The 27,476-nt window shown below is 41.9% G+C and overlaps 1 protein-coding gene across 6 annotated transcripts; it reads left to right on the top strand.

The window, feature by feature from the left end:
- Positions 1-364: 364 nt before the first annotated feature.
- Positions 365-26,954, top strand: LOC108714105 (carboxylesterase 5A-like). Of its 6 annotated transcripts, XM_041590214.1 has the most exons (14): positions 366-1,103; positions 1,176-1,524; positions 10,508-10,703; positions 12,232-12,370; positions 13,618-13,751; positions 15,106-15,259; positions 16,426-16,539; positions 18,013-18,108; positions 20,727-20,867; positions 21,677-21,754; positions 23,861-24,008; positions 25,299-25,448; positions 25,534-25,606; positions 26,634-26,954. In XM_041590214.1, exons 1-14 carry the CDS (start codon positions 477-479, stop codon positions 26,815-26,817), a joined length of 2,583 nt encoding a protein of 860 aa, XP_041446148.1. In that variant the 5' UTR covers positions 366-476; the 3' UTR covers positions 26,818-26,954. The 6 variants fall into 6 exon arrangements, 5 of the variants coding, with proteins under 5 accessions (XP_041446149.1, XP_041446150.1, XP_041446148.1 ...); XM_041590213.1 differs by having other exon boundaries at positions 366-1,524; XR_005966978.1 differs by lacking the exon at positions 23,861-24,008 and having other exon boundaries at positions 365-1,524; positions 26,634-26,693.
- Positions 26,955-27,476: the final 522 nt, after the last annotated feature.

The following is a 27,476-nucleotide window of genomic DNA, read 5'->3' as shown; positions in this document are numbered from 1 at the left end:
AGGTTAAATGGTGGTGCATCGTCATAAAAGGGGGTTTGTTTCCTTTTAGATTAATTACACCCCTGTCTGTCCCTGATTTCCCCTCCCCATCTTTTTGTGTAATACCTATTCCCTCAGACCTGAAATATAGCACAAAAGTCATCAGTGGGTGGCAGGCAAAAACTAAAATTTAATGTGTAACAGGTTGGTTAGGATTTGTGCCAGGAACATTTATTTGGTTTGGACAAAGTTCAGTGAGGTGTCAGCTTCTTCTGTCAAATCAGTAAGTGAAACCCAGGACAGTGCATGCTGGCAAAGGGTGCATGACAGGGGCGGGACAAAGCTGCCTGGCAGGGGATTAGCAGTGGGTTTAGTGACGTAGTTGGGGGGTGGAGTTGTAAAGGGATGTGTAGCACTAACTGCTAAGGAGGGCATCCATTTTGGAAGAAGAAAAGGAGCAGTAGGTTAGCAGGGCAGAGAGTGTAGGATTACCTGAGATGGCAGCACTAAAGGAGCTCTTGGCGAGGATCAGAGCTCAGGCAAGCGAGCAGGGGGAGGATTGGGTCCGGCAGCAACTTGCAGCTCAACCCACTTCAACAGCCCGAAATGCAGCCAGCAGGAGGAGAACACGGCCCCCTGAAAGACTGAGCCCAGCAGTGAGCAGCAGGTCGAGTCAGAGAAGACGGATGAGGAGCCCCTCCCCCCCCATAACAGGTCCGGGAAGCAGTGTGGGAGCGTCGGCTGCTGACAGGAGAGGCACTGGTAAGAAGCAGCAAGGGGGGAGGAAGCCGTGCAGAGGCCAGGGAGCAGGACGGAGAAGCCGAGCAGGGATGCGGCTGGAAGCAGGCAGGCAAGATGGCACCGATTGCAGTCCGGTTAGAGGAGGCGGGGCCACAGCAGAGAGCAGTCCGGGTCACAACAGGAGGGAGACGGCAGCCAGGAGGGGAAGCAGTAGCTCGAGAGGGGAGACCACACAGGCAGCACAGAGGCAGACGGACCGCAGAAGCACTGACAGGGAGAGTGAGCGGAGACAGAGGGAGCCTGCAGCACAGCGTGGAGGAAATGGGGGAAGGGCAGCCACTTCAGGAACGGACCTTGCTAGGGAGCCAGGAGGGATGTCGCACGTGAGTATGGCAGCACCCCCGGCTGGGGGCGACAGGGATGGGGGTTTTTTTTCACGATGTTTGTCTCCACAGGGTGCGGCACCACGGAGCAGTGGCCCCCAGCAGGGACGCGAGGGATCTACTTCCAGGCACAGAGAAGAGGATAGAGGCGCGGCCAGCTCGGCAACGGGCTGTGCTGGGGGGAGAGGGGGGCCCCCACCAGCGAATATGGGGGCGCCCTCTGTTGGGGGTTGCTGGGCCGGGGGGGTTTCCTCTCTCCTGTTACCTCTACAGGGATCATCAGGACAAGACTGGAGCAGCGTCATGGGTCCAGCAGGAGGAGCGCCAGGCACATCAGACGGGTCGTCGGGACACAGAGAAACAGCCACCACGGCCAGCATAATGGAGGCACTCAGAACAGCACCGGCCTCCGTGCCCATTGGTGAGAATGGCTTTACTGGGTTCATGAGGGGAATGCAGGAGCTATGGGCAAGATGGGGGGGAGGGAACACAGCAAACACCCCCCCCCCTCAGCACCGGCAGTGCAGGTCCCGACAGGGGCAAGGCCCATAGGAAAACTACCCATAGTTACATCAGCGGGAATGCCCCTGACTGCAGGGGGGAGCACCAGGGTGGTAGAGGCAGTCACACCGCCAGCCACGGTGGGGTCGGAGCGTAAAGAGGTAGAGGCCCCCAAAAAGGACGAGGCGGCTAAGCCACTACCGATCTCAGACGCGGCAAAGGGCAACACATATGTGTGCTTTGAAGGCCCCCTGGGAGCTCACCTAAAACCTGAGATGAGGGAAAAAATTTGGAAGAAGGAATACATTGACATATTCACATTACTTCCCCTTGAAAGATTTAACATAGAAAAATGGGAAAAAGGGAAAGAACACCGTAAGGAGGAGGATGAGGATAGGAGGCGCTACAGGCTGATCCCCAGGACATTTGGGAATTGGCTGCAAGCTTTTTCTATTCTGGGTAGCGTTATAGGGGAAAAGTCACCCGAGAGTTGTTCGGGTCTGTTTTGTTACCTTGACACGATTTGGGAAGCGCATAGGGTCTATGGGGGAACCGCATGGCTTAAATATGACGAGCAGTTTCGTCAGCGTATGTCGGTGTGGCAGTCCTTAAAGTGGGACCACAGGGACATAGCCCTGTGGCTGAGGCTGATGACGGCTCAAAAAGCCCAGCATACTCCAGCATTTTCCAGTCTAGGTCAGAATCCCTTTCCAGCAGGCGCCGGCGGGCCCACCAGCGCGGGATCGCCGGCTACCCCAAAAAAGGGAGTGTGCTGGCAATATAACGAGAATCAGTGCAGATGGGGGGGGAATTGCAAGTTCAAGCATGAATGCTCAGGTTGTGGGGGAGCCAATCACCCTGTCACTAGATGTTATAAAAGACAAAGGCCAGGAGGCGCAAAGCCAGGGGAAGGCTTTGGAAAAAGGGAGGAGTCCAGTCAAGGTAAATGAGATGTCACCCTGGCTGGCAAAATACGCTGATAGAAAAAAAGCCGAGTTAATAAGGGAGGGGTTTATAGTTGGGTTTTGTATTCCATTTCAGAGTGGGACGATGGGGCAAGATTGCAGGAATTTGAGATCAGCTTTGGAGCACCCAGAGGTAATTAGAAAAAAATTGGCTACGGAGGTAGAATTGGGCAGAATGGCCGGACCATTTATGGTTCCACCCGTGCCAAACCTGCGCCTTTCACCCCTAGGCGTGGTGCCCAAAAAGGAGGCAGGCAAATTTCGCCTGATACATCATCTGTCTCATCCACATGGCTCCTCAGTCAACGATGGGATAGATGAGGAGACGGCTCATGTAACATACACCTCCTTTGATGTGGCAGTGCGCCTAGTGAGGACCTGCGGCCGGGGTGCCCTAATGGCGAAGGTCGACATCGAATCGGCCTTTCGTCTCTTGCCAGTACACCCAGATTGCCAGCACTTGCTAGGGTGTAAATTTGAGGGCAAGATTTATATGGACAGATGTTTACCCATGGGCTGCTCTATTTCGTGTGCCCATTTCGAAGCTTTCAGCTCCTTCTTGGAGTGGGTGGTGAGGTTAGAAACTGGATCCAGGGCAGTCATTCACTACCTGGACGATTTTCTATGTGTTGGCAAGCCGGGGACGGAGGAGTGTAGGATTATACTTCAGGTCCTGCTATCAGTATTTCGCAGGTTTGGAGTCCCCGTAGCTAGGGAAAAAACAGAAGGCCCCTCACGCATCCTCAAATTCCTGGGGATCGAGATTAATTCAGACAAAATGCAGTGCAGACTACCCCAAGAAAAGATTGTGGATTTAAAACTAGTGCTAAATTTCACATTACAGCAAAAGAAGGTGACACTTAGGCAACTGCAATCACTCCTGGGAAAATTAAATTTTGCCTGCCGAATAATGCCCATGGGGAGGGTTTTTTGCCGGAGGCTAGCCCAAGCTACAGCAGGGGTGAAGAAGCCACACCACTTTGTGAGGCTGAATAAACAACACAAGGTAGACCTGGTAGTGTGGCAGAGGTTTCTGGATAAGTACAATGGATGTTCATTTTGGCAAGGGGAGAGTCAGGATAATGAGGAGTTGGAATTGTTTACAGATGCAGCCGGTGCGTTCGGTTTTGGTGCCTTCTTTCAAGGACAATGGTGCATGGGGGAGTGGCCACTGGAGTGGCAGGAAGGGCAGCTTATAAAGAACTTAGCGTGCCTGGAGCTATTCCCAATCGTGCTGGCAGTAGTGGTGTGGGGGAAGGAGCTGGCTAATAAAGCGGTCAATTTCCACTCGGACAACATGTCAGTGGTTTTGGCTATTAACAATTTATCTGCCTCCTCCTCACCAGTGATCAACCTGTTACGGGTGTTGGTACTCAAATGTCTAGATCAAAATATTTGGTTCAGGGCCACACATGTGCCAGGAGTTAAGAATGACATAGCCGATGCCCTCTCTCGTTTTCAGCTGGAACGGTTCAGGCAGTTGGCTCCGAGGGCAGCCGAGGCCCCCACCCCTTTCCCAGACTTCCTATGGAGGATCCCGTTCGATACCTGGCAGGTTGTGTAAAAAATTCTTTGGCGCCATCTACCTGGGTAGCTTATAGTAGCGTGTGGCAGCAGTGGGCAGAGCTCGAAAGGTATGTGCAGGGCCCTCTGGGTGCGGTGGAAAGAGAGGACTTAACATTGTGGTTCTTATATTTACACGGTACAGAGCACCGTTCGAGAACAGGCATTGGCAGAGTGTTGGCAGCCCTGTCTTTCATGTTTAAGATGCAAGGTTACGGGGACGTTACTAAGAGCTTTGTGGTTCGGCAGGTTGCGAAGGGTTTGAGGAGGGGCCAGCAAAGAAAAGACACACGCAGGCCAATCACCCTTAACATACTGGAAGGACTCTTTGGGCAGCTAGACAAAGTTTGCGCTTCCGACTACGAGGTGGCACTTTTTCAGTTGGCTTTCTCCTTGGCATTTTTCGGGGCCTTTCGCATAGGGGAGCTGGTTAGCGCAAAGAAAAGTGAAGAGGGGGGTGTGCAATGTCGGCATGTGGAGCTGTGTGGGGTGGAACTTCAGGTCAGGATATTCGAATCAAAAACTGATAAAGGGGGCAAGGGTTTGTTGGCACGGCTGCATAGTGTGGCAGGTTGTAGGTTGTGTCCAGTGCGGTGTTTCACCAATTATCTAGGGGTTCGGAAGTCCTCAAGAACATCCTTATTGGTACATGCAGACGAGTCAGTCATGTCACGGTTCCAGTTCATAGCAGTGTTTCGGAAATGCCTCACGGGTCTAGGGCTGGTGGACAAGGAATACAGCTCACACTCATTTCGTATTGGGGCGGCAACGGAGGCGGCCAGGTGTGGGCTAGATGACTCTACCATTCGCAGGATAGGGAGGTGGGAATCTAGCCGATTTCAATTGTACGTTAGACCCCACTTGGTTTAGGGGTCACAGGAGGCGGCAAAGGACAGAAAACATTTGCAACAATTTACGTGGTTATAGCCCACTGGGACCAGTGGGATATTGTAAGGTTTGTGTAGCTGGTAGGTGGTTTATTCATTGTGTTTCTTTTCCTGTTATTGTTTTACTTATAGGTTCAAGGCGATGTGTGGTGTGGGTAATGGGACATTCCTACATTTTTTGGGCGGAACAACGTGCAGGGATACGTGAAAATGGTAGGCGGTTCGGGCTTCCAGCGGAAGCAGTGGAAGTGCAATGGCATGGGAAAAGAGGTTTGTCATGGTTGCAGCTCAGGGTCTGGATAGAGGACAAGTTCCGTCAAGAGGGCCCCCCAGATGTTTTAGTGTTACACGCAGGGGGCAACGATGTGGGCAAGATCCCAATGAGGGACCTCATTGGGAGGATGAAGCAGGATTTGGTAAGAATCCGGGCTAGGGCCCCTAGACTAATGGTAATATGGTCTCAGATAGTCCCCAGGTTGGTATGGGGGGGGCTAGAAACCTAAAAGCGGTGCATAGGACAAGGGCAAAAATTAATGCAGCTATGACAAAGTTTGTGAGGAATGCTGGAGGAATAGTAGTTAGGCATGTATTTTTGGAAGGAGACCCCGAATATTACAGACCTGACGGGATACACTTGAATGGCCTGGGCCTCGATGTTTTTAACTATGGCCTTAGAGAAGGGGTGGAGGTGGCAGTTCAGGTGTGGAGGGGTATGAGGGATTGAAGGTGTACAAGTCCCTCATACTGTGGCGGGTCCCTGGCAATGGGGAGAGTTAATTAAGTGGAGTTTTACCAAGTACCAAGTTGGTTAATGGAACTTGGTTGGTGGTGTTCCTCTCTAAGAGCGGTGGTCTCTGGGAGGGTATGTTGTATTGGGGGTAGCATGCAGTCCTGTGTACCCATCATGCTAGAAGGCACAAGCGGCTGGTGGCTTAACGATTGCATGCACCTAATTGGGTCCATTGCCAGGGGCCTTGCAGAGGATTAAAATGTTAATGGTATATCACTGTTCATATTTGTATGTTTATAATGTTGTTAATATAACTGTTATTGATATATGTGTTATCTATTGTTAAATAATCTGTTGTGCAATAAAGCTGTGGACAAAAAGACTCCAACAAATAAAATGTATGGTGAGCGAGTTGGTTATTCCTAGGCCAGTTTGGGGGAAAAGGCAGGTATTTGTCCCTGCCCATGTCATGGAAATGCTAGAATTGTGGCTCTTAATCAGTGTCATGTCCAGTGGTTCATAGAGACTAAATAAAGAACAGTGACTGGGCATACTAAAATATGTAATAACTAGTCAACAGGTAGAAAAGCTAAGCAAAGACAAGGCAAAACACACAGGGGTGCGACAGCAATTTGGATACACTATTTTGCACCATTAATATATGGCTTGAGAATGAAGGCTTGAGAAACACATAAAGCTGAAAACCTCAGAGCCATAACATTTTGGCAAAATGATTATACCTTTAGTGCTGTAGCATGTATGTAGCATAATGGATGTGAAATGCCCCGAAAATGTTGTTGTACGTGACCACGTGATTTTTTAAACCTAGTGCTAATAATTAATGTTTTCTAGATTGGGTAATTGCATTTCTTTACTGCTGCCTTGAGGCATGTAGGATGTTGTGATCCATCCTGTTATGGACAGAAATTCTTTTTAAAACAAACAGCAGCAAGACTAACAGACTAAGCAAGGGTAGAATGGTACTAAAATATGAACTTATTGTACATAACCTGTAAAATGTTGTGAGATGTAAATGTTCTTAATAATATTCGTGTCTTCTAATTGAAGTAACGATCTTTTAAAAATGTTATAATGTTGGGGAAATTCAGTTACCGGAGACCACATGAGGTCAAAGTTTGACATGAGCTCAGTGATTCCACAATGGGTCAGATCCCTTGAACAAAAAGATCTTAGGGTTTTTATAGTCTTGTACATGGAACGTTATGAAGGATTATAGAAGTAAAAGGGAGATACTAGTGGGAGAACATAGAGATATCACTCCCCTACACAGGTGGCTCTGCCCTCAAGGTCAGGTTTGTAGTGAGCAAGGCTAGCTTGAGAACAGAATCCATTGAAGCTTTGTGGGGGATTCTGCATATACAAAATTTTATTCTCAATAACAATTTGAGTGGACAATGTAGTCACATGGTATCAGAAATTACAGTTTTATACCAGCTTGGCACTGCATCCCCAGAACACCAGTAGGTGGAATTAACACTCCAACACTTAAACATTGATATTAAAGAGTTTCCCAGAGTGATACTGCATAACACACATTTTGGCAGTTACTTGTATCCTTGGTTAGACTGCTCTGGGCTTAAAATATTAATGAGTAATTTTATTTTTTTTAAAATTGGGGGTGGAATCTGCAGTGTTCCTTTAGCAAAGTTCTTTGGTTTCGTGCTGACTTTCTGCAATGGGATCCCTGACTAAAGTTTTGCTCTCGTGCTGTGCAGCCCTGGAAATCTATGGAACAGGTGAAATATACTGCATAACAGGTTATGAAGAACTAGCACAGACCTCAGCCCATTGTAGAACTATAAAACTCATAATGACTATACTGTAGTACGTATGTGTTTAACCTGTGCTCAAGCCTCTTAAAGGAAACCAGCTATAACTGGAGCACGACAGGTAAAGTGTGCTGGGAGAATGAGTTCTAATCAGTTTGGTGTGTTGATCAAGTTGCAATCAAAATAACAAAAGTAGAAAAAGCTGAGAGTTTGATATTTTCTTGGTGCTTTGTTTAATTTTGATCTTTTTTTACAGCTTTTTTAGTAAATTACTAAAAGTCATTCAAAATGGCAAAACTGGCTTATAACAGTATTTACAAACATAGTGTGTGTGGGCAGCATATGCATTTTAATTACAGGTATAGGATGCATTATCTGGAAATCCGTTATCCAGAAAGCTCTGAATTATTTTTGAAGAACCAGTAAGTGAAGGTTTCCTTCTTAACACTCCCAATTCTAGTAATACAACTAATGATGCATGGTTCACATATGAATAAATTCAAAAGAGACTTGAACATGTTAAGATTAACAAAGGTCCAGGGCCAGATGGTATTCATCCCAGGGTAATTAGCGAGCTTAGCTCTGTGATTGCCAAACCTCTTTACTTAATTTTTCAGGATTCATTGAGATCTGGCATAGTGCCGAGAGACTGGCGAATTGCTAATGTGGTGCCTCTATTCAAAAAAGGATCCCGTTCTCAGCCTCAAAACTATAGGCCAGTTAGTCTGACGTCAGTATTAGGAAAGCTTTTCGAAGGGTTAATAAAGGATAAGATACTGGACTTCATAGCAAATCATAATACTATGAGTTTGTGCCAGCATGGTTTTATGCGTAATAGATCTTGCCAGACTAACTTAATTTCTTTTTATGAGAATGTAAGTAGAGACCTCGATTCTGGGATGGCAGTGGATGTGATTTACTTAGACTTTGCTAAAGCATTTGATACAGTGCCACACAAAAGGTTACTGGTTAAATTAAGGAATGTTGGCCTGGAACATAGTATTTGTACCTGGATAGAGAACTGGCTAAAAGATAGACTACAAAGAGTGGTGGTAAATGGAACATTTTCTAATTGGACCAGTGTTGTTAGTGGAGTACCGCAGGGCTCTGTACTAGGTCCCTTGCTTTTCAACTTGTTTATTAATGACCTGGTGGTGGGCATTGAAAGTACTGTTTCTATTTTTGCAGAAGATACTAAATTGTGCAGAACTATAGGTTCCATGCAGGATGCTGCCACTTTGCAGAGTGATTTGTCTAAGTTGGAAAACTGGGCAGCAAACTGGAAAATGAGGTTCAATGTTGATAAATGCAAGGTTATGCACTTTGGCAAAAATAATATAAATGCAAGTTATACACTAAATGGCAATGTGTTGGGAGTTTCCTTAAATGAAAAGGATCTAGGGGTCTTTGTAGATAACACGTTGTCTAATTCTGGGCAGTGTCATTCTGTGACTACTAAAGCAAATAAAGTTCTGTCTTGCATAAAAAAGGGCATTAACTCAAGGGATGAAAACATAATTATGCCTCTTTATAGGTCCCTGGTAAGGCCTCATCTGGAGTATGCAGTTCAGTTTTGGACTCCAGTCCTTAAGAGGGATATAAATGAGCTGGAGAGAGTGCAGAGACGTGCAACTAAATTGGTTAGAGGGACGGAAGACTTAAATTATGAGGGTAGACTGTCAAGGTTGGGGTTGTTTTCTCTGGAAAAAAGGCGCTTGCGAGGGGACATGATTACACTTTACAAGTACATTAGAGGACATTATAGACAAATGGCAGGGGACCTTTTTACCCATAAAGTGGATCACCGTACCAGAGGCCACCCCTTTAGACTAGAAGAAAATAACTTTCATTTGAAGCAACGTAGAGGGTTCTTCACAGTCAGGACAGTGAGGTTGTGGAATGCACTGCCGGGTGATGTTGTGATGGCTGATTCAGTTAATGCCTTTAAGAATGGCTTGGATGATTTTTTGGACAGACATAATATTAAAGGCTATTGTGATACTAAACTCTATAGTTAATATAGGTATGGGAATATAGAATTTTTAATTAAAAGTAGGGAGGGGTGTGTGTGTGGATGCTGGGTTTTCATTTGGAGGGGTTGAACTTGATGGACTTTGTCTTTTTTCAACCCAATTTAACTATGTAACTATGGAAAGACCATGTCTCTATTTTATTCAAATAATCCAAATTTTCAAAAATGATTTTCTTTATCCAAACCAAGATATAATTAATCCTTATTGGAAGCGAAACCAGCCTATAGACTTAAGTTATGAAGACACTATACAAATATGTAACCAGTATATGCTAAGTTTAAATGCGTTATTTGAGCTTACCGCTGTATACGAAACTCGTCAGGCCTTGGTTCTTAAGCATGGAAAATAAAATGTAAGCTTTTTTTTAACCCTTTTACAATCTGACTCCGGCTTTATTACTTCTTGGGTAGAGGTTTGTGCCAGCCTCTTTTGAAGTTTTAAGTTATGAAGATCCAAATTATGGAAAGATCTGTTATCCGGAAAACCCCATGTCCCGAGCATTCTGGATAACAGGTCCCATATTAGCAAGTACAAGCTTTGTTTAACACAGTCTATATAGTTGATTATATATAGTTTGTCTCTTAAAAGCCATATCGCAAAAGAGAAAAAAAAATATGCAGCGTCTCCTCTTGTGCTTTACCCAGATTAGCATTTTGTAATACTAATTATGTACCATAATAATTTTACCAGTGCTGGACAATATTATACCATCTCTGCTTTACTGTCATGCTAACAAACAGCAAATTTAATAATAGTGACACAATTCAGACCAGGTCTAGTAAGACTACCCAGTGATTCACATACCAGAACTAGTATAATTTTACCACTTTTAATGCACAAAGGTTTGGCAGAATTGTGATCTTCTTGTGTTCTTGAAATCTAATGACCTCCTCTTATACTGGGATCATTACATTTATCCTGCTTGCTGCTTTTAGTCCAAAACCCATTGGTGGCTACAATGTATGGGCAGCTCCTTGGAAAAACAATGAATGTAAAGGGAACAGACAGATCAGTTGATGCTTTTAGGGGCATTCCCTTTGCAAAGCCCCCAACTGGACTACTGAGATATGCTGATCCACAGCCACCGGACTCATGGAGCTCTGTCAGGGAAGCCATGGCACCTCCACCCATGTAAGTTTCTCTACATTGCAGTTTTACTGCTGTAATTAGAGTAAAACGTTGTGCAAATTGAGTCAATTTAAGGTTGAACTGAACACAAATCAGGATGCTGATTCTCAAAGTAAATTATCATCTTATCATCTCTTTGCTTTTATTTTCTGACGTATAGCAGACTGATCAAAACGAATTGCTGTGCCTCCTTTTCACCTCTGTTGACTGTTGGAGTGCAGGATTACCTGCAGAAATTTCCCCCTAACTTGTCATAGCTTGTAGGGTTGTCACCTGGCGGTATTTTACTGGCCCGGGCGGTAAAAATGATGGTTAATCCAATGTTATTAATTGGAAAAAAGATAAATATATACGAAGGCCGCTATTTGCATGTAGGGTTGCATGTATGACAAGCAACCTTAAGCAGGACATAGACGCAAAGATCTGATTGTACGAATCGAGGATTCATATGATTTTCGGACCGTGTGTGGAGAGTCCCGACATTTTTTGTCCGGCGGAGATTGGACAGGTTAAAAGATCTCTGTCGGCTGCCGATAATATGTCTGCATGTATTGCCGATCATACGATTTTCAGAGGGAGACTGTCACTAGCTTTGTCAGACATAACTTTCGTACGATTGCTGTCAGGGACAGAAGATCGGCTGATTTGTTCTGTTCTATTCTGTTCTTTATTTGATCTGAATGATTAGTGGCGGGTCGGGAGATGGGGAAGTCCGATCGTTCGAGGATTCGTACGATCGGATCTTTGCGTCTATGGCCAGCAGTTTGTCTCTTACAGTCTGCTTCTTTACTTTCCCTTCTCCTACTGAACTCTTTATATTTGGTCTGCTTCACTCGACTGCCCCTTTTTCTTCCAAAACTTTTCACTTTTCTCCTTTCTTCTGTCTTTGCACCCCTTCACTTCTCTTCCAGTTTACTGCCATGTGTGTTTCTTACTTTTCACATGATCCTACAGCCTTTTTTTATACCCAGAGCCTTCTGCCAATCCTGAGAGCCATCATGTGTAACGTCAGTGGCTATAAAGTTATGAATGCTGACGTTCCTGCAGCTGACTGTTGTGTCACTTTAAGTATTTAGTGATATGATCCCCAACCAGTGGCTCATAAGCAACAAGTTGCTCATCAACTCCTTGGATGGTGTTCCCAGTGGTCTCAAAACAGGTTTTTTTTTTATTCCAGGCTTGGAGGCAAATTTAGATATAAACCAGGTGTACTGCCAAACAAAGCCTCCTGAAAGCTGCCAGTCCACATAGAGGCTACCAAATAGCCAATCACAACCCTTATTTGGCATCACCAGGGACCTTTTTTGCTGCTTGTGTTGCTCCCCAATACTTGGGGGGAACCATGGGTAAAAAAAGGTTGGGGACCTCTAATATAGTGGAACTATCTAACAGATATTATAAAATATATACCCATGTACTTTATCTGTGTTTTCTTCCCATGGGCCTCTGTGACACTGGTATCCTCATTACCTACTTTAAAACAAATGTGTGCCTTTTATATCAGTGCAGTGGTGCAATTGGTGTTTTCCAGGTGTATACAAGGTGTAGCAATAATGGAAAATATTGTGAATATAATCAAGGCAAATACTGTGCTGCCCCCAGTCTCAGAGGACTGCCTGTACCTGAATGTCTTCACCCCAGCAGACAGAGATGAGAATGCCAAGCTACCTGTAAGTTATTATTTATAGAGCATCAGCATGCATGTTTTTTTTTTTTTGCAGATCTTTATATCAACTAGCGATGCATCGAATCCACTATTTTGGATTTGGCTGAACCCTCTGAATCCTTTGCGAAAGGTTTGTCCGGATACCAAACCGAATCCTAATTTGCATATGCAAAAGAGGAAACATTTTTTTTGCTTCATTGTTTTGCGACAAAAAGTCACGTGATTTCCTTCTCCGCCCCTAATTTGCAATTCGGATTTGGTTTGGCCGGCCACAATGATTCGGCCAAATCCGAATCCTGCTGAAAAGGCCGAATCCTGGCTGAATCCCGAACCGAATCCTGTATTCGGTGCAACCCTACTTTCAACTGAGAAGATAACAATATTATTAACAATGTAGAATCTGAACATAATAAATCATGCATACATGTAACCACTCCTTAACAGTGTCGGACTGGCCCGGCGGGACACCGGGAAAAAACCCGGTGGGCCCCGACCCTCGTGGGCCCCCGCCGGGCCAGACCCCCTCTAATAGTATAAAAAAATTTTAAAAAGTTTTCGGCGATGCGCATCGCATCACCGCTTGCGCATGCGCATCGGCGCTTGCGCATGCGTATCGGCGCTTGCGCGCCGAGAAGTGCGCTCGCGCATGCGCGCAGTAGGGGGCGGGGGCCCTGGACCAGCAGTCCCGGTGGGCCCCGGTCCCCCCAGTCCGACCCTGCTCCTTAAATATTTTAGCAAATACAGAATTTTTCATATACATGCCAAATAATCCATTTACTGTATTTATGCAAAATAATCAGTTAAAACTCCCAAATACTAATTGGCCAAGCTACAATATCAGATCGTATGTATGAAATCGGGTATGTAAACTACATCAACACTTGAACTGTACTTTTTAATCAAGTGGGTTTTTTTTTAGCTTTTTTAGGTCAAGCCCTCCCATTGAGGCACAGCATTTTTACATGGGTTCCCCCCTTAGCTCATAAAAAGGTTACAGGAAAGGAAAACACCTAGTACAGTAAATACATGTATGCCCCCAAATCTCACTGTAACCTGTCATCAACTCTAGGCTTTCAGGAATACTAAGAGAATTCTACCGCAATCAGTCTCTTTGGCTAACCTTCAGTCTTGGCTCCACTAGGAGTCTGGGGACCCAATTCAATTAAAATGTCAAAATGGAAATATTTGTAGCCATGAGTACAGAGAAAACAGGTTTTATGTTTTTCATAACAAATGTTATGTTTTGTACAGGTCATTGTGTTTATTCATGGAGGAGGACTGGTCTTCGGATATGCATCCCTTTATGATGGCTCTGCTTTAAGTGCCTATGAAGATGTTGTAATGGTGTCAATTCAATACAGACTTGGTCTTCTGGGATTTTTGGGGTAAAGAATGCGCAAAATGGTTGTGTGTATGTAACGCTATTCTGGGCTATATTAGACCAAAAGGGTTAATGTCCAGCTAAAGCAATAAAACATGGGTTACATTTGACTGTAATACTTAAGGCAGGGCCTTCGCTAAGTGGACGTAGGGAAGGTATAGTGAAGTGGAACTCCCATAGGCTACTGTGCACAGAAGTAAAATAAAGGACTCCAGGAGGTTCTTGCAGTAACAAAATAGAACAAGTGTATTTGTCAGAGACAAATGATCCACAGGGTATACTCACAATCCAAAGAGGCAATTGCAGATAAGATGATAGAATGACAGGACAGTCACTCAGAGACAGCATAGTGTGGAACCATGTGGATGTAGTCAAGAGTCAAGCAGTAAAGTAGACCTCTAGGAAGAAATACCTCAAAAGTAGTTTGGGTCCCATACAGTGGAGTAATCAGCTAGAATAAATCTAAAGCCTGATACCCTATCCAGCTGTGGTCCTGCTTGGAGAAGGTAAATCACTGGGGAATGCCAAGTTGTTAGGCACTTCACAGGGCTGACCCTCCTCTTTTTTTTAAAAACACACATAAGCTGGCGTGTTTCTCCTTTTAAACCTTCCACTTCCAGTAGTATTAGCAGATCTCACTCTCCTCCTGGGTTCGCTCTTGTGCTCCAATGGAGGTCCTGACTAATGTGGAACCAATCGATTTCTTAGAGGAAGTGACTTCACACTTGATTGCAGGGAAAGCCACAAGGGGAATACACACACCAGAGGGTCCCTCTATAGGAGCTAACAGCTTGTAAGACTTAAGATGACCATTGATGCAGAGAGCCGATTGTTCAAATCCTCGAATGATCGGACTTTCCCATCTCCCAACCTGCCACTAACCATTCCGATCAAATAAAGTAGAAAAGAAAAGATCAGCTGATGTTCCGCCCCTGACAGCGATCGTACGAAAGTTTTGCCGACAAAGCTAGTGACAGTCTCCTATTGAAAATCGTACGATCGGCAATACATGCAGAGATATTATCAGCAGCCGACAGAAATATTTTAACCTGTCCGGTCGACCAAATGACCAATCTCCGTCGGACAAAAAATGGGAAACACACCACAATGAGCAATTTTTGACACTCTCGCAATATTAAATCTACTGCACTATTTTGGTTTCTGTTTTCTCTATTGCCATAGGCGCTGATCTATATACATTTTTTTGGAGCTGAGAGACTGTGGGAAGATAGGCAAGAGAGAGTAAACCTAAAAGACTGACTTTTTTTCCTAAAAAATTTCTAAATTTGTGTTTATAATTAAAAATTTCCAGTTAATAATCATTTTCTGTAATCCTTACTTTTCCCTCACTCTCTCAGTACTGGGGATAAAGAAGCAAGAGGAAATTTGGGACTTCTGGATCAAGTTGCAGCTCTTCAGTGGATTCAGGACAACATTAAGAACTTTGGAGGTGACACACAGTCAGTCACCATATTTGGGCAATCTGCAGGTGGCCTGAGTGTTTCTGCACATGTAGGTACTTGTTTTTATGTAAAACTGAATGTGCCTCTGTGGTTATAGGAAAATGGGGCTATACAGTAAGATACATTAGCAAAGCAGACCTGGAATCAAAGCAGAAGCAAATATAACAAAATCAGAATGTCTCTTCATCACATGGATGTGACAGGTGGTTACACAGTGGATGATCTTGTATGGTATTTGACTGCCAGTTGGCCCAATGTACAAAAACCGTATGAGCAGCCATACTGAATATGCCACTTTTCTATAGTTCTTTTTTTTTATTAAGGTCAACCGACTCAAGAGTCAGAACCACAAGGAGTGAAGAGAAGCCAAGGCTCCTCTTCACTTCCTCATCTGCCGATGCAACATACACTGGCAGATATTGTGCATTATCAGGTGAAATTTCTAAGATGTCCAATCTGTGAGCTGAGTGGGTGTATCCAGGCACAATATTAAATATATGTTATATTTATTTATAATGGTACTTGTATGGCTAACCTTGCTGTGGGAGATGGAAGCTGTAATTATAGCTTTAAGGTGTTGCATCAATTTACAGCATAGAATATAAATATATTTAATTAAAAGTTAAATTACAAAAGAGCAGAGAACAATTTAGTCATGTGTATTTACATTAGCCTCCAAACCAGGTTATACATCTCTGCTTGTAGGCGTATTTTGATGTTTTAATGGGGGGAAAAAATCACATGTAGGCCTGGTCTCCAAAATGCATGGATTCGGCTTTGTGCCACCCAGCTAATTTCTGATGAAATTCTCAAACAAAGGCATTTTTGTTTTGCCATTCAGTTTGGTTGCTTTAGATCTGATTAGAAAATCTTTCTAGTAGTGCATTGCCTGCTTGTGTTTATCACTTTTCCACAAAACTTGAACATTGGTTAGATCTGTCCAAAATGGACTATCATGTGTGTGGCTATGTAAGCATTTTAAACATTTTTTTTTTGAGACCAAGAGACTCATATTTGTTTGTCCCAATACCAGTTTATTGACACTAAATACCAAGAGAAATATTAAAAATCTCACCTTGTGTAGAACAGACCTTGGACTTTCATGCACAACAGATTAGCCATTAATGGAATTAACCAATGGTACATTAATCCGATGGAATTGTAAAAGGGACTTTTTTATATTCATAGCCTGTTACTTTCTGACATTGTTTGCAGATATTATCACCCCTATCAAAGGGTCTGTTCCACAGAGCTATAGCTGAGAGTGGCGTTGCCTTATTACCTAATCTGATGGTCCATAAAACTGAAGATATCCTTCCTCTTCTAGAAGTAAGTCTGGTCACTGAAGTACTACATCATGTTTCAAACCTATAACTACCATGTACTATATTACATGTACAGTAACAAATTTTTGGGCAATGGGCTACTTACTGGTACCTTGTACCTACATAGGTCTTAACCAGGCTGGCTTGGGATAGTAGCAACTCCTGGTAGAGCATGTGTCACATGGACTCTTTCTTCTCTGGTGGACCCTTGCTTTACTGTTGGAGGAAAGTTTAACCACATTGATTCCACAAACAGAACTTGATCTCACAAATAACTTGAGCACCAGTGGTCCTTAAAAACAAATAAAACTCTTTATTGATGAAATGGCTTCACAGTCTCTTACTGTAGGTGCTGCTGATGATAGTACAGGCATCATAGTGTTCACAACACCCCAGAATTAATACTCAGTGGGGATCATCTTTCAACACTGGACAAATGTGTCCATGGACAGTAACTATAGTACACAATTGGTCATTTTTTTAGTTCAACTGCAAGTTGGTTGCCACGGTCTACTGCCCATGTACAAATTTGACCAGTGTTGATAAATCAACCTTTCTGCCTTGGTCAAACAACCCCAGTGCTGGGCAAAGCTCACAGTGGTCCTGCACTCATGGAATCTCCTATACATAAGCCTCTGGTTGCTCTACAATCTATTCTACACTGATCCTGCCTATCTCTCTTAGGGTCAGGGCACACAGGCAGATTCTGGGGGAGATTAGTCGACCAAGCAACAAATCTCCTCTTCTTTGGGGCAACTTATCTCCCTGAACTGCCTCCCCTGCCTTCCTGCTGACTAAAATGTAAATTGCAGGCGGGGTGGCACTCGGACTGATTTGTTTACTAAAATCGCCCAAAGTTGCCTCACAAGGAAACTTCGGGCGACTTCAGATAACGCAGAGTGTCATCTCGCCATCCCGTTGGCGATTTACATTTTAGCTGGCGGGAAGGCAGGGGAGGCAGTTCAGGGAGATTAGTCGCCCCGAAGAAGAGGAGATTTGTCTCCAGGCGACTAATCTCCCCGAATCTGCCTTTGTGCCCTGACCCCTAGAGCAAGATATTACAAATCTATCCTTGCACTTCTCCCAATGGAACCTACTACTGGTTCTAGGACCCTTAGACACCACCTCCTATGAGGACCAAAAACAAAACAAAACAAAAGGAGTTTTGAATTGTTCCTAGAATATGACATCTATTTATATAAAGTCAGGTGTTCAGAGCTACATAATCTGTTTTTACATTTTCAAATTTAACAGCTGAAAATCATTTAATATGAACCTGGTGGGGTCTATCATATAAAATTGCCATATTCATCATGAAAATTAGCAAGTTTTAGAAACCATGATTTTGTCACTAATAGTAATAAACTCAATGGCTGAAGTAAAAAAAATATATGCATTTTAAACACAAACTAAAGTATTATCTCTCCTTGAATGGAAATTCCACTAAGGCATACACTTTTTCCATTTATTTTTACAGTTGATTTCCAGTAAATCAGGGTGTGAGTTACCTCTTCTGTTAAACTGCTTGAAAAATAAGACAGAAGAGGAGATTTTGGCAATTACTGTATCCATGGTAAGTGAAAGTATATCCAAGCGTACACATGAAGAAAATGGTTAATTCAGGCTTCAGGGCTTGTATTTATTGATTTATTTTGTTGGGGTTTTTTTTGCAAATAATAGTTATGGTTTGCGTTTTGTTTATTTTAACTAAACAAGATCAATAACTGTTAAATCTTCTTGAGGGGTTTGTACAGTTTTAGGTGCAGTCATGGAGACTGTGTATCTAAATTTATATTCTGACACTATCCTGATGGGCTGTTTCTGCGTTATTAGGAGGCAGCTATAAAATGCATATTTTTGGACTCGTAAATCTTAAACGTATGAAAAACTTTGTACTGTTTTGTTTTATGGGTGTGGGATTCTACTAGGTTGTTCAGCAAACACATAGGACTCATGCTGTAGTGATAGTAACCCAGGTAGTATGTCATTCTGTTTAAGGCTGTGTATACTTAGTAGACCATTTTAAGCGACATATTGTATCCAAGATTTTCAGCACAGTGCTTTACTACTAGAGTGTCTGTTGTTTATGTGGGCATTTACTCCATAGTACTTATCAAATCCTTTAGTCTATCTTTTAGTCTTCTAATCTTCACATGAGCATAATAATTATATTGTTGTGTTCTTTAGTTACCATAGTTTTTAGTTAGATTGCTATAACTGGACTTGCATTTCTACAGTTTGAGGCTTATTTACTACTACAGCTACGACTGCAGCCATGCAAAATTGGATGCAACTGTTGCGTGTGTTGATGCCATTCATTGAAGATACTCATGTCCAGAGATGGTCCTCGCTCTTCCCTGGGGTTCGGCTCAGCACCAGAGAATCTGTCTTGCCTCCTTTTATGAATTGCAGGCAAGGGTGTCTACTGACACAGAGAAACCCTGGAGCTATTGTCACCTTGAAGCTTGAAGTAATTCCAGTGTTCCTGTTGCATCAATAGGCACAGCAGACTTGCACCCAGTGAATCATGTGCAAACACCATAATATCATCAAGCACAATCCCCACTTTAGATATCTCGGGCACAATTGCATCTGATTCCTCAAAATGCACAGTAGCAATGGCTTCCAATTTGCTTTCAAAATTACACTTTGCACATTGCATTTGCAGTAGTAAACTAGCCCTTCCAAGCATTCTGTTAAATATATTGTTTATATTAAGACATATACAGTAGCTCTCATTTCTGATTGATTTACATACATGTTTCTATTTAATTTTGTTTCTTCCTGTTCCAGCAAAATTCTTTGTATTACTCTACATACTTGTTATCATTATTGTAGCTTGGCTACTGTTTGTTTAAATGCTGTGTGCTGAGTGTGTAATGGTGTCACTTCTGCCATATCTGTGCATGTGGTATCAATAGTGGTGCAAGCCATTTGTGGCTATGGGTGCAAATACCTTTTATAAATGGCAATGTACATTCAAGTTCCCTTATACACGGCACAATTACAGTCGTATTAGTAAATGAGCCCTGGTGTGTTTATGGCAAATCATAAGCAAAAAGAGAAAAAGGTTAAATAAAAATAATTTGTGATACTATTATTTGTGAATTTCATGCACCATATTTACATTATATTGTCATTAATTGGATGCAATGAAAATAAAATGATAATAAAGCTGAACGTAGCTGCATTACATAAAGCTTATTTCTTACTAAATTTGGGACTGTCATTGGGAGATGATTACAATCAGTGGGTCTGGCTGTACCAAGCAGAACTATTATCATGCTGCAATTTTTAAAGAGGAAGCTGATACTCCATGAGATGTCGCAAGACAAGTCATTATTGCAAACGTTGTAGGAAAAATGTAATGTAACCCTACAAAGTATGAGATTTTATAGCATTTCAGCTGTCGCTAAAGGAAAGTGTAAAATGCAGACCCTTACTGTATGCCCAACTGGATGATTACAAAAGAAAAGGCATCTCTTAAAGACACAGGGGCTCATTTATCAAAACTGGGCAAATTTGCCCATGGGCAAAAACCCATGGCAACAAATCAGATTGCTGCTTTCAAGGTTCTACTTGCAGCTTGTTTCAAAAAGCTAATCACTGATTGGTTGCTATAGGTAACTGCCCATGGGCAAATTTGCCCAGTGTTGATAAATGAGCCCCTATAGTTTAATCATGTATAGAATGAAGTATATTCATATATGCAATGATGCAAGATTATATAGATGGTACAAAAATCTTTAACAGAGCACACCTATGTAAAATGATTGGTGACTAAAGGATGATGCTTTAAAGGAAAAGGTAAGTCTTCTTTTTACTTAGGCACCCCAAGTTATTTACTTACCTGATACCCTGGGCCGGTGCTCCTATAAATAGAAAACTGCTTGGGGTTTTTGCAGGGATCACTACGCATAATTACGCCAGCGCCCGTTAGTAAATCGGCGAAGTGCCAAAAGGACGTCACGCTGCTGAATTTTCGCCAGCGTTAACCACTTCGCCCTTTAGTTAATTTGCCCCTAAACATCTGGCTAGGAAGGGAGTAATGCTCTTATGTATTTACCCAGTTTTTATTTTTATACTGAACAATTCCTTTAAACAGTTGATCATCCCTTCTTGTGTCAGTGCTCTTGTAAATTAAAACTGTATATTAATTGTTCTGTTTTCATTTTTGTTTTGTCTGTACAGGGATTCACAATCTTACCTGTCTGTGTAGATGGAATATTCCTTCCCAAGCCTGCAGAAGAAATCTTAGCTGCAAAGGAAAGCAATCCTGTTCCCTTTATGATTGGTGTTAATAACCATGAGTTTGGCTGGGAGATTCCTTCAGTAAGTATTTTTTTTTTCAATCATACTGAGCTTTTTTAAAATAAAGAGTATAAAACAAAAAACAGATGAACATTGTGAAGTTACTCTTTACTCAGGTTTAGGGTTCCGGGTTTAGGGTAGGGTTATGGACAGGACTGTAAGGGGTGGGGCTATGGTGCAAAGGGGTGGAGTTATAATGCAGAAATGGCGAGGTAATGACTTACAAGGACAGGACAGATCAGGACCGTTCCAGCAGAAATTTGATGAGTTTGGAAGAGGGAGAGTGGAGCAGGAGAGGATAGGTCCAACCTGGAAGCAGGGATTGGGGGCAGGCCGTGTATGGGACAACAGGCAATTAGAAATTTACTGGCACTGCCAGTGAAATAATGACCAAGTGGCAACACTAAATCTAATTGGCTGCTGGTGGCTCCACCTACTTTTCAAACTTAAATCTGCAGTTCCCTATGACCAACTTTGAAGAGTTTGGGTACCCTGGCATTAATAATGTGCAGCAGGTTAAATTTTTCCAATTGAAAAGCACAAGTAACCTGCTCTGCTATAGGATGAAGAAGTGTGGAGAAGTGTTTGAAAAACAGGGGAGAAGCGTTTGAAAAACGGGGGGCTGTAAGAATATGAAGAAAAATATGTTGGGGTTTTTTTTTTCAAACCAACATAATAATCATTACATCTCTACGTTATAGATTAGTGCTCTGTATTGGAATAAACATACAAATAAAAAACCAATTACATCAAGCCTTGCTATAAAACACTATCACAATTAGTAGTGAAATGTGATGTTTAATGTAATGACTTTGTACATTTGTGGACAGTCCCTCAATATCAGTGGATTCTTGAGTGGGATGGAGAAGAGAGACATCCAGTCACTACTACATTCTTTTCCTCTATTGGTAAGACTCAATTTCCACATCTGTGTTTTGTTTAAAAAGAAAATTTCATACGAACACTTATAAATGAGTGAAAAAACAGAAACTGGCTGGTATTGAGATAAATACTTGGGCAGGTTATACAGCACGGCACAGATCTAATTGTAACTGACAACTAGGGGGTTATTTACTAACGAATGCAAATGCAAATGCAAAAATAACGAAAAATTCTGAGATGCCGGATTTTCAGATTCAGGGCTTAATAAATTCTGAAAAATTCAGAATACAAAAATCATGAAACATTCGTGATTTTTTTAATAAAATCTGACTTTTAAAAAAAATCACAAATTTTTCGTGATTTTTGTATTCGGAATTTTTCGGAATTTATTAAACCCTGAAGATGTAAAAGTTTGAATCTGAAAATCCGGCATCTCAGACCTGTCAAGATTGCATATAAGTCAATGGGAGAAGTCCCAATAATTTTTTGATGTGCGCTGGGTTTCGGGCAATACCCCGAGGTTTTTGGTGAAAATTATGAAAAAATCGTGAAAATCGGATGAAAAAGTCCGAAAAATTTATGAAAATCAGATTTTTTCCTGCAAAGCAAATTTTCAGGAAAATGTAATAATAAATAAGCATAAAAAACCCAAGCGGATTTGATCGGAGTTTGTAGCAGAAAATACTGAGATAAATTTGGACTTTGATAAATAACCCCCTTAGTGATGTGTGGGCCGACCTGAAGCCCACAGGACAGACAGGTTTGCCTGAGGGTCGGGCGGGTTTTCCCAAAGTTTTCTGGCCACGGGCGGTTTGACCTCCTAGTGTGCCACTTCCACCAGAGGCGATCCTTTTTATATAATTGTACGCTGGCGGGTCCCACCACCATGTGTGATGTTGCAGCTGAGTGGGTTAGGCACGAGTATATAAGTAGGAGCTCACAGCGGGTTAGGGTCAGATACGGGTTCTCTGGTCATATCTACCCCCCAAATGCAGGCTCAGACAGAGATCAGCGATAGTGGGTCTCATTCACTGGTGCTAGCTAACTATAAGTAAACTTTGGAGAAGCCGCACACCACACACACCCAAAGGTTCTTATCCTGGTGCCCAGTGATAGAGGAATCGGCCGCCTCATAACAAGGGTAAGAAGAATTTCACCGGCACACAGGAGTTGCAGTAGCAGGGCAAGCCCTTGCAATTTTATTATGCAGTAGTGCAACGTTTCGGGGTCACGCCCCTTTGTCAAGCATGCTTGACAAAGGGGCGTGACCCCGAAACGTTGCACTACTGCATAATAAAATTGCAAGGGCTTGCCCTGCTACTGCAACTCCTGTGTGCCGGTGAAATTCTTCTTACCCTAGCTAACTATAACACAAACTATAACACATATTTTTAATAAATGATTGGGTTTGCTTCATTCACTTGAAACCTAAATGCAGTAGATGAAAAAAAAATTCCCTTTCCCAAAGAAACAGTAGGAGTCAATGGCAGATGTCCCTTGAACCTAGGGTTGCCACCTCACCCCTTTAAAACCGAACACATGTGGAATGCACAGCCTGCATGGCTAATTAGCAATTCATTTCGATGCATGCTGCAGTCTGAACTGATTTGTGAGCAGCCATGCATTGAAATGAATTGCTAATTGGCCATGCAGGCTGTGGATTCCACATGTGTTCGGTTTTAAAGGGGTGAGGTGGCAACCCTACTTGAACCATTTGAAGATGTTAATAGCCTTCATGATGTTCAAGTTTCGTTTGGAAACTCGATCAGTTTGAGCAATTCGAGTTTTTGTTCGCCAATCGACAATTAGAGTTTTAAGGTTGTTAACCCCGAACTTGCTGATTTGAGTGTTTGCTTAAATTAGAAACCATTCGAGTTGTGAGTTCATTGAAAGTTTAAAAAAAGCTCACATAGCTCTAAAATTCGACCTTTGATAAATAACCCCCATAATCTACACGAATATACGACAGGAGTTGCAAACAAGTGACAATCGTTGCACAGAAAAGTTCTGGTCTGGTTCTACTTGGTAGATATAAATATATGCCAAATTCCTCATATTGTTTTTCTTAGGCACTCGCTGTTCTGCACAAGCAAATCAGTAATGCTGAAATGCTTTCATCTTGATTCTTACAGCGTGTAGCTTCCAATGCCATTCCTTCTGTAATGGAAGAGTACTTTGGGGACACAAATGATCCAATAGAAATCAGGAACAATTTTCTAGAACTAGGAGGAGACATGCTATTTGTTATACCTGCCCTCAAGACTGCTAATTATCACCGAGGTATATGTGAGACAAGATGTTTTCTGCTCATTACTCATTTTTACATAAATGCTAAATTGTGGGTTGATATGGGATGACATTAAATAGATTTGTAGGTTTTCACTTCTAGTAACTGTAGCAACACATAGGGCATATGCCTTTCAGTAATATGCTGAACAGACAATGTATCCTCCTAAATACATGTTGGATACTGTGCCAGTTCAATCAATTACAGAATTGATTATAATTATTTGGCGTTGCAGAAGGTGAATTGTATATGTATAAGTGCAGATTTTCAATCTGGTGCTAAGTGCAGAATGCAGCATTCCCTGGGGCACAAGTGTTTGATAAGTGAGCACTAGGGAGGACATTCTTGTTCCCCTTAAGGTTCTAGAACTTGTGCCCCTTGGATAAGTAAATTACTCCTTATATCTTTTTTTGCATATTAAAGGGGTTGTTCACCTTTAAGTTAACTAATTCTAAGCAACTTTTCAATTGGCCTTCATTTTTTCATTTTATAGTTTTTTAATTATTTTCCTTCTTCTTCCTCTTTCCAGCTTTCAAATGGGTCCCCATCTAAAAACAAATGCTCTGTAATGCTGCAAATGTATAGTTATTGCTACTTTTTATTACTCATATTTATATTCAGGCGTTTCCTATTCATATTCTAGTCTCGCTTTCAAATCCAATACATGATTGCTAGGGTAATCTGGATCCTAGAGACTAGATTGCTAAAACTGCAAACCGGAGAGCTGCTGAATAAAAACCACAAATAATAAAAAATGAAAACCAATTGCAAATTGTCTTAGAATATAACTCTCTAGATCATACTAAAACTAAAAATTTAAAGGTGAACAACCCCTTTCGCTTATAATTGTTTTCCTATTTTCTAAAGGGATCCATGCCAGGCAAGAGAATTAGGATTAAAATCTGACAGACCGTGATCTAGTGACATTTCTTTTCAGAGGAGTAAATTTGTATTTGATACAGAAAACCGCAATAATTAATGCTTTCCACAATCTATATAAAAACTTAAAGTGAGATAAACCAGTTGATATTAAGCTTTAGGACAGGATCTCCAACCCACTGGTAAACAATAGCTCATGTAGTTAGTATAGTAATTCAAAAATTGACAACCACAAGTTGTAATTCAAAAATTGAGAACCACAAGTTGGTAATATCCAATTCAAAGGCAGCTGGAGCATGATAAAAAACAAAATAATTTCCAATACAGAAAAGCAGTGATAGGTGTAGAATGACTTGTTTAATGTAATATCAAATGATACCCTACCACTCATTTGTATCCTCTAGATTCAGGGCATCCTGTTTACTTCTATGAATTTCAGCACCGCCCTTCAGTTTATGACAAGTCAAGAGGTGATTTTGTTAAAGCCGATCACGGGGATGAACTCTACTTTGTCCTCGGTGGGCCGTTCCTAAATGGTGATGTAACATTCCAAGGTAGAGCACTGAGTAAATATGAATATCTATATAGTATAATATCTACTAGAATAAGAGTCTCTGATGTTGCTTCTCTCTTCACAAGATGATGGAACGGATGAAGAAAAGGTCCTTAGTAAGAAAATGATGAAATACTGGGCTAACTTTGCTAGACATGGGTAAGGCACTTGTTGATTTTGTACATACAAACACAAAAATGATAGACAGATAGATATAAAAATGTTTTTGATTTTTATTCAACTTTTAAAAGAAACAAAGTTGTCTCAAGACAATTAACTATAGCTGTAACATCAGTGTATTGAACTCTATGGTTAGCCATGGATCAGCCATGAATTGGACTAAACACACTCTATCCTGACAATGGAGCCTTAATTATATGAATACGTTGTTTATTTGAACAGCTGTCGACTGTCCCCCTCCAGATCGAGTAAGCAGCTTACTGGTATGGGAGCTTGTCCTACTGATAATCTCATAACAATAGCCATATGTCTATCAGGAAGGTTAGAAAGCATTACTGCCCTGTCTGTCTGTATAGGGCCAATCGTTGGACTGGGAACCAAACAATATCTTAGATGACCAAATTGGCCAAAGATCTGCTGCTTTGGTGACCTTGCCAAATGAAAGGATCCAATAATATATGGCTACCATATTGTTAAATGAAAACTCTATTCTGCTGATTTCATTAAGTACCTTGATGGCCAGTGGTCTTTCAAAAATCTTGCTTTTAGCATTTCTGACTCGAGTAATAACTTTTGAACACAGTCAATTTTGTAACTTTAGAAGCAAATTGCATCATTATCATTAGTGATGGGCGAATTTGCGCCGTTTCGCTTCGCCGAAAAATTCGCGAATTTCGCGCGAAATTCGCGAAATGGCGAAAAATTTGCGAAACGGGCGCCGGTTTTTGACGCCGGCGCACGTTTTTGGCGCCGGCGTCCGTTTTTTTCGGAAAAAATGTTTTTGACGCCGGCGAATTTTTGACGCGAATTTTCGCGGGCGTTTCGCGAATTTATTCGCTTGCGGCGAAACGCGCAAATTCGCCGCGAATTCGCGCCTGGCGAATAAATTCGCCCATCACTAATTATCATGTCATATATAATATCACGTCATGTCATATATGGAAAGAACACTAGCCTTTAGTATTATTTGATGATTACAGGGCACTGTTCCTATTTTTATTTGCAGGGATCCTAATGGGCCTGGTTTGACAGAATGGCTAAAATATGATGACGATGAACATTATATGAAATTGAACCTGAAACAGACAATGTCTCAAAGACTAAAGGAAGAGAGATTTCAGTTTTGGACCAACACCCTGCCTGGCAAAATGAATATAACGGAAGAAAGTGAAGAGCATTTAGAGCTGTAAATTGTTTGAATAATTTACTTACATTAGAGTTAATTCTGTAAATGAATAAACACTATTTTGTCATCTTTGACTTCAAAATGAAAGATTCAGTGCAAAGATAAAATCATTTATCTAAAATAAACATAAGATAAACTGGGTACATAGATTGGTGTTATTATTTGTTGCTCTTCTCTTGCACCTGTACCATAATCCGCAATTTGACTTCATTTGGGCACTGTTCAGAAAGTATTAAAAATAAAACCACTGATACAATCTTTATAACAAAGACCCAGTGATAAAGAAGATCCAGCCAAGTACTATAGATGGTCTGGAGCAGTTTGCACAAATCAATAAGTACAAAGATCTGAGTACAAAGTACACAGCAGCAGCTACAGTATAACCAGGCCAAAGGAGATAACATTTTCATTAGTCATGCTTTATAATTGTAGTGAGAGGTGAGCCTTATTTTTCACAGACAAGTGTATCAAAAAGCTCAGTGTAATATAAAATGCTAATTAAAGAAGGTTTTCTGTGAGTGCTTGCAAGCATTTGACCCAGTGATCCCCAACCAGTGGTTCACAAGAAACATGCTGCTCACCATCCTCTTTGAAAATGCTTCCCATGGCCTCAAAGCAGGTGCTAATTTTTTTTTAAATTCCAGGTTTGGAAGCAAGTATTGA

This window comes from Xenopus laevis, chromosome 4L, assembly GCF_017654675.1.
Source record: "Xenopus laevis strain J_2021 chromosome 4L, Xenopus_laevis_v10.1, whole genome shotgun sequence".
NCBI classification, from domain to species: domain Eukaryota; kingdom Metazoa; phylum Chordata; class Amphibia; order Anura; family Pipidae; genus Xenopus; species Xenopus laevis.
Note: the sequence above shows the minus strand (reverse complement) of the source record. Positions and strands in the feature narration are given on the sequence as shown.

Excerpts from the sequence above, each read along its gene's own strand:
- LOC108714105 (XM_041590213.1), top strand. The coding sequence starts at position 477 with ATGGCAGCACTAAAGGAGCTCTTGGCGAGGATCAGAGCTCAGGCAAGC. Across the intron at positions 10,704-12,231 it reads GCCATGGCACCTCCACCCAT|GTGTATACAAGGTGTAGCAA; the intron begins GTAAGTTTCTCT and ends GGTGTTTTCCAG. Across the intron at positions 12,371-13,617 it reads ATGAGAATGCCAAGCTACCT|GTCATTGTGTTTATTCATGG; the intron begins GTAAGTTATTAT and ends TGTTTTGTACAG.